Below are 7,571 nucleotides of genomic sequence, written 5' to 3' on the forward strand. Positions count from 1 at the left end.
GGGACTGCGTTCTGATTCCGTCCCAGGCCTGTTGGAATCAAAAGTTCACTCTCTCCTTCCCAAACCCTCTCCCCACAACACCCCTGCTTCCGAGCCGGGCTGGGCGGGGGAGATGTTCACACATTTGCCATGAAGGAGCGGGGATGGAGGAGGGTCCCCTGCTGCCACCGCTGGGGCTGCCATCGAAACCGAAGGGACACCAGCCCAGCCAGGGACACCGGGAGAGTCGCACGTTCCCACCTGTCACTGGCGCTGACCTGACCTGTGCTTCCGCTTCAGAACCCTCCACGGCAACGACATCGCCAGCCTCCCCGAGGGCTCCTTCAGCGACCTGACTTCTCTTTCCCATCTGTAAGTAGCCGCATCTCCCCGCCCAGTGGCCTCTGTCCTGACCGGCGTGTCATCACCGTGCCCCAATGGTCACCATCGCAGGGCCGTCCTTTTTGTATGCAGAATGTTTTACAGCAGCGTCCCCACGTCGTGCACGTTGTCTGTCCTCTGCTTTGGTCACCTTCAGAGGTGTCATCGGTCATATAAACAATGTGAACTCACATTGAATAAGAACTAACGCCCGGCCGAATGCTCTCATGTATTTCCTGCAGCAGGAGGTCTTCATACCCCTCAGTGTGCATGACAGGGTTAGGGGTCTGTCCGAGGGCTGCGTACCTAGTAGCGGCCGAGCCCAGGTTCAAATCCAGGTTTGCCTTGACCCCGAGCACGTATTCTTGACCGCCCCGACCTCTGCCTCGGTTCCCCTTCTTCCCCCATTACACGTGGGGGAATCCGAGGCCCCAAACCATTACTTGTTGCATACCTCTGCCAGTGAAAAATTTTGAGTTTGCAACCTACTCCGTATTTCGTTATTTTGATACTGTGCGCACATATTGACGTGCGTGTATATTATATTATAAAACGATCAAAGTAGAAATGTTAAAGGATATGATTTTTGAAAAGCAGAAGTTCTAGTGTTTTCTTCCTGGACATCGGTTTGGAGATGTCTGCCCTGGACAGTGCCGCCCCCCTCCCCTCTTAGGCTCTGTGGCTGGTCTAAGAGTTAGACCGATGTGAAAAAGATTAACAGAAGAAAAATATACAAATTAATGTTTTTACGTGTAAATGGGAATCTTCAAAAGGAAAATAAAAACCCGAAGAAGCCGTTGGGCCCAAAGCTTACATACCTTTTGTCACAGAGAATGATAAATCGTGAGGATCTGACAAGACAAAGGGGCTTGGGTTAGGGGCCGTAAATCGTCGGACGGTGACAAGGAGATATATGGAGGAAGCTAACGGACGATCAGGGTTATGTAGCAGGTCTGTTTGTCCAGGTCTATGGCGATAATGCTCTTCCGTTCCTGGTACAGGAAGAGCACCTTTCTCCTGGGAAATATGACCCGTTTTCATGTAGAAAGGTAGAAATCAGAGGGCCCTTCGTGCATCTGCTATTCCTCTAATGCCTTCAGGTCAAAATAATCAAAATGCCAAAGCCACGTATTTGAAGGTGGCATGCGTGAGCCCCATCAGTGGTCCGAGGCTGCTTCCTAGATTGCTGGGTATCACACACTCTCTGTAAGCACATCCTGTGATGGACCCTTCAGTAGGGCAAGAGAGCCAGATATTGAGATGGCTAGAGGCCCAGAAGCTTCCTGGTGGAGCCCGGATTGAGGCTGGGTTGAGGGTTGAGTCTCACCAGGGTCTGTGAGAGCAAAGCCTCAGGAGTGGGAGGAGCTTGGATGGGGGTTTCAAACATCCCCAGGAATTGGAGGTATAGTCTGGAGTCAGCTGGTCCTCAAGCCAGACACCCCCAATCTAGCCAACGTCCAAAAATTCTGTTGTTGCAGAGGGCTAGGGGTATGGAGCCTGTGGGTCAAGCTGGGTAGAAGGCCCTGACTTCCTGCTCTGCCTCCTAGGGCGCTGGGAACCAACCCCCTGCACTGTGACTGCAGCCTGCGTTGGCTGTCAGAGTGGGTGAAGGCGGGGTACAAGGAGCCTGGCATCGCCCGCTGCAGTAGCCCTGAGCCCATGGCTGACAGACTCCTGCTCACCACCCCCACCCACCGATTCCAGTGCAAAGGTGGGTGCTGCCCCTCCCTCCACCATCCCCGCCCCTGTCAGAGCCGGACGTCTCAATAGATGTGACTTCTAAAACCATCGCCCGTCTCTTCCACGCGTCACTCAAAGAGACTCAGATGCTGAAGCCATGTGGACCTGCATCTAAGGGTCCGTTTGTCATTCTCTCCCCCAAGTCCCTCTGCTGGCATTTCAACATAGTCCTCCCTGACTTCTTTTTCTACACACTTTTGCATGGTCGAGAAAATCTTTCACCTGCGTTTTTTTATCCAACATTCTTAAAGCATAAGCATTTCCCCATTTTTACCGCAGCAGACTTTTGGCACGTGTGATTTTGACTGACTGCATCATCACTGTGGTAACACACTGCTGCTGAGTTCTTATGTGCCAGGCACATGTTAAGCACTTTTTCAGGTATTGTTTCATTTCATTTCACTTTCCATTTAGTAATTTATTTACTTCTCCAACACCTTTATGGGATACACATTAGTATCACCCTCATTTTTAAAAAATTTAAACACCGAGGCTAATCGAGGTTAAACGACTTCCAGGTCTTTCTGATTCCAGAGTCACCCTCTTTGAACCGCACGCTGTAATGTGCCACCGTAACTTTTCTAACCAGTTTCTAGTTTTGAACCTTTAGAGTATTTCCAAATTTTTTCCTTACCATTGATGGATACAGGCCTTCCTCTGTGTAAGATTGGGTCCTCAGACCAGATTTGGAGAACAGAAATTACAGAGCCAAAGTAGATGATGATGTTTGAGGTCTTCACACATATTGCCAAACTGTCAAAAACGGTTGTAACCAATTTACACCCCAAGCAGCACCATTCGATTGCGTTCTCCGCCAGACTCTTGCGTTATTTCATCTCATTTTGTAATCATTGCTAATTCAACAGGTAGAAAATTACATCTCCTTACGTTTTGTCTGTCTTTGATTCTTTGGGAAACTGAATTTTTTTTTAATTTACTTTCTATATGTATTACACATCCTTCTATTAGTGAATATCCTTTGCTTAATGTTTGTTTTTTACAAATATACTTTAATCCCTCTCTAAAATGTCACTGTGTCCTAGGACACTGTCTCCCTAGGACACACAGTCTTTCGGTTCTAATGTGAAGCCAGGTTTGAGCCCCTGCTCTAGGCTCTTAGGCCATTGTGTTCACCGCACCCAAACCTGCTCACACGCAGGGCCCAGTCTCAAGCCAGTCTCCAAAGCGATGACTGTTATCTTGGGTTCGTTTAAAGCCCTCACATTAAGTAGGGCCTGTTTATCCAGGGCTTATTGTCAGAGCTGACAACAGCAGAGCTTTGTGCAGGGACCATGACATCCCTCCTCCCTCCGGCCTTTAACAGCTGAAGAAAGCAGGTGAGATGGTCACGGATGCAGGGTGTACCTGAGCACAGTTTGCCGTCCGTAGTCAGCATCATTGCTCTGTCCTCTGGGGCCATTTCTTCCTTCCTCCTCCAATGAGATGGTTCTGTAGGGAGGACTTCCTTTGGCCCAGGGGCAGTGTCCTCCTTAGCCTGGCGCAGGCCAGTCTGTGGGGAGGGGAGTTTGGGACAGAGGAATGGGAGGTCCAAATGGAGCCTGGGCCCAGAGCTTCCAGAACAACAAAAAAAAAGATACACAAGGGGTTTCTAATTATGGTGCATTGTTTGCAGATTAGCACCAAAATCGGATCAGGCTAATTACAGTAATTGATTTGACTGCAGAAGCGCTTCGGAATGATGTCCCACTGTGATTTTGTCCTCATTGGACAATGGCAGAATTAATGGGACTCTAGCTGGACTGGATGTCCTAGCTGGGGAGGGCCAGCTGTCTGTCCTCTTTGCATGGAAATGGGGAGGGGCTCGCAGCTGGCTGAGGAAGGGGCCAAAGCAGAGGGGAAGGGAGGTACGACAGTGAGCCCACTTGGGGACCTGCCACCAACACTGTGGTTTTGCTGTCCAGGACCAGTGGACATCAACATTGTGGCCAAGTGCAACGCCTGCCTTTCGGGGCCATGCAAGAACAATGGGACGTGTAGCCAGGACCCCGTGGAGCGGTACCGCTGCACCTGCCCCTACGGCTACAAGGTAAGGCGGGAGACCCCGCCCCCGCCACTCAGGGCCCAGGATGGGCCCTGCGCCCTGTCGACCCTCCCTCCTCCCAGGGCAGCCTGGAGAACCCCATTGCACAGATTACCCCCAAAGCAGCATTTGCCAGTAACTCTTCCATGCTACTGGTGGGGCTGCCCAGTTGAGTCATACTCACACCGCTCACAGAGGACCCCACAGATAAGGAGGAAGTGAAGTATTTGTATTTTCTTTGGTAAACGTGGGGAAATTAAATCTCAAAGGGTTAAAGTGCTTCCAAGTAGGGCTTCCATTAACCCATGCTCCTGGCTTCCCTCCCAAGGGGATTTCTGGACCCTCCTCCACCTCATAATTCTGCCCTCGGGGTGGGTCCAGCTTGAGGAGGATACAGGAATGGAGGATTCAAAGGCCTAGGGGCCACCAAGCCAACCACACTGCTGACAAGTCAGGTCGGCCAGCGAGGGGATGGCGACCCCAGCTCCCCCGTCTGTCCTCCCCAGAAATCCGGGCTAATTCCAGAGCAATCCCGGCCCCCTCCCTTCTCCCCAGCACCATCGAGAGCACATTATCCTGCCCCCCGACCAACATCTATAGAGTATGGACTAGGTGCCAAGCCATCTGCTTGGCGTTTTACTCCTCTTTTTTATGTAAACACCCCCAGCAAACCTATTAAGAAGGACTCGTTAATTCCCATTTTACCGATGTGGAAAATAGGCCTCAGATTGTTAAAAGAGCTTGACTCAGTGTCCCAAAGCTTGTGAGCAGTGGGGCTAGGACAGGACCCAGGCCGGGTGATTTCAGAGTCCTGCGTTTACCCTGCAGGTTTTCCTCATTAGCTGAGATCCTCAGGCTGCCTCACTGGGGTCCCCAAACCTGTAACTGGATCCTCTTCCCCAAGACCCTCCCAGCTTCCCAGATTCCAGCCTCCCCAGGGAACCACTCAAATGCGAGAGTTTCAGGATGGCCTAGTGGCCAGCTAATTCCCATGCCTGGTCCAGGGTGAGTGGGAGGGAGCTGGCATTCTTGGCATCTCCTGGGGGATTCATGTGTGCACAGTGACAAGCTTGAGGGGCAGACTCTCTGGGGAACAGGGTGCCTTGGTGGCTTTCTCAGCTGTAGCTCTGCCTCCAGCTGATAGTGTCAGAGTGCCACCTATGGGCCTGAGACATCAGAGCCAAAGGATTCCCTTTGAAGCCAGCCAGCCAGCCAGCCAGCCCTGCCCAGGTAGCCACCCCTGCCCAGGTAGCCACCCCCAGGGCCTCGAACTCACCAGAGTCCCAGACTCATGCACACTACACAGGCATGCACAATAACACGTGCAATGCGCCTAGGACAGGCCCCGGCATCTGGTAACAACTCACTAAGCTGGAGCCTTGCTACATTTTACCTCCATCCTTGCATGCTGGTCCCTGAGACCAGGGTGCAGGACGGGCCTTCAGGAACAGGTAGCGTGTTGTTGGTTGCACTGAAGTGCTGAAGACCGTCAGTTGCTCTCCTGGAACGGTGCCATGTGCATTTACAACATCCCCAATTCCACACATTTATAGTTATCTTTTTAAGCATCGACCATGAGCCAGGCACTCAGCTGGACCTACGAATTTATTTGCTCCTCTAATTTTTATAATCACTTTATGAGGTAGGTGATATCCTTAAAAAAAAAAGAGAGAGAGAGAGAAATCATTTCACATCCCAAGTCTTCCTTCTCTTTAAAATTGGCCCGATTCTGAAAGTTTTGGAGCTGGGTTTGAAGCCCCAGGCTCCTTCCGACTACGCCTGAAGACACTCTGAACCTGGCCTGATCAGTGCCCGAGCAAAGAGTGCATCCCCAGGCCTCCTGCTGGCTAACACCACGCGTTTGGACTTCGCTCACAAGATTCTCAACATCTCGTACATTTCAGATGAATGTGAACAGAGATTTTGATCTTTGGGAAGCTGTTAGGCCCAGTCAGGTCTAGGGTATATATATGATGACGATGATGGTGGTAGTTGTGGCGCCGGTGATAGTGATGATGACGGCGATGGTGGCGGTAGTAATGGCGGTCATAATCACTATGACAACAGTAACGTTAGCAGCTGGCATATACTGAAGACCTACTGTGCACTGACAGCATATTAAACAAGGTACACACATTACCTTGCATACGCTTCATCAAAACCCTAGGCGACAGGTCCCAAAATGATCCTCATTTTACAATTGAGAAAACTGGGGATAGTAGGCGAGGGAGGCAGGATTCGAAGCTCGGAGCTGACCGATTCCAGAACCCACACTCTCGACCATTACCTTCACTGCCCACTGACAAGCACCATGATTGTAGGGGCTGAGAATGAGGGTCCCGGCTGCTTAGGACCTGTGCGAATGCCCGGGACAGGACAAGGGAGGGTGGGAGTTAGAAGGAACACCTATCTGCTCCTGCGGAAGCCTGGTCCTACCTGGCCGCGTGACCTTGAACAGCTGCTGCTCTCCCCCCCACCTCGGGTTTCTCAAATGTAAAAAGCATCCGGTCGAACCGCAGGGTCCTTTCATTGTGGGTTGTATCACGGGCCGTTCGTTCCCCCTGCCTTCCTTTCTTCTGGGGTTGGAGCCACCCAAGCAGAGCAACTGAAGTAGTTCTGAATGAGACAATAGCCTATGAAACCAAGCTCAGAGTCCACGCATTTATCTAGCTATTTCCAGAGATCTCAATTTTTCCATCAACTATCTGGGCAACCTTGGAAACCACAATACCATCCCTGCCACCCCCACAAAAAAAAAAACAAAGCAGAGCAGCCACTTTTTCATGTTCATTAGCAGCTACAGTTAACCTACTGTAATGCCAGGCCTTTGTGAAGCAGGTTAGGCACATGGTCTCATTTAATGCTCTTGATCATCCTCTGAAATAAGCTGCATTATCCTCTTTTGATAGATGAGAAACCCAAGGTTCAGAAAGTTCAAATAACTTACCCAGGTTCCCATACCCGGGAGCACAGGAGCCAAACCCAGACCCCAACTCTGCCCTGCAGGGAGCTGTGCTCAGCCTCTCCACTGGAACTGGCCCCTCCGAGCCTCACTCTCCCCGCCTGTAAGTGGGAGTGACCCCGCTCGCCTGCAGAGCTCTTGTGAGGACTGAAAGGGGCCATGTCCGTACTATGCCTGCCTCAGTGCAGCAGGTACTTCACAAAAGGTAATATTTTGCCACCGTTCTAAGACTTGGAGAAATACAGATTTGGGCTGATTCTCAGCCATTCAGCTTTGTGCACGTGTTCAGTGTCTCGGAACAGTGCTCGTCACACTTGAACGTGCATAAGAATCGTCTGGAGATCTGATGAAACTGTAGGTTCTGGATGCCGTAGGCCTGAGATCAGGCCCAAGATTGTGCGTTTCCGACAGGCTCCCAGGGGATGCCCGTGCTGCGGTCGGAGGACCACAGTTTGAGGAGCAAGGTCT

The 7,571-nt window shown here is 51.2% G+C and overlaps 1 protein-coding gene across 1 annotated transcript in view; it reads left to right on the top strand.

Annotated features, from left to right (window-relative positions):
- SLIT3 (slit guidance ligand 3) overlaps window positions 1-7,571 on the top strand; it is a 563,294-nt gene that overhangs the window by 525,078 nt on the left and 30,645 nt on the right. The window contains exons 24-26 of the mRNA XM_011356694.2: window positions 280-351; window positions 1,908-2,071; window positions 4,023-4,147. Of these exons, the coding sequence (XP_011354996.1) occupies window positions 280-351; window positions 1,908-2,071; window positions 4,023-4,147 (361 nt within the window). The remainder of the gene's footprint in view (window positions 1-279; window positions 352-1,907; window positions 2,072-4,022; window positions 4,148-7,571) is intronic.

The sequence above is a fragment of the Pteropus vampyrus genome, unplaced genomic scaffold, assembly GCF_000151845.1.
Source record: "Pteropus vampyrus isolate Shadow unplaced genomic scaffold, Pvam_2.0 Scaffold30, whole genome shotgun sequence".
In the NCBI taxonomy this organism is placed as follows: Eukaryota; Metazoa; Chordata; class Mammalia; order Chiroptera; family Pteropodidae; genus Pteropus; species Pteropus vampyrus.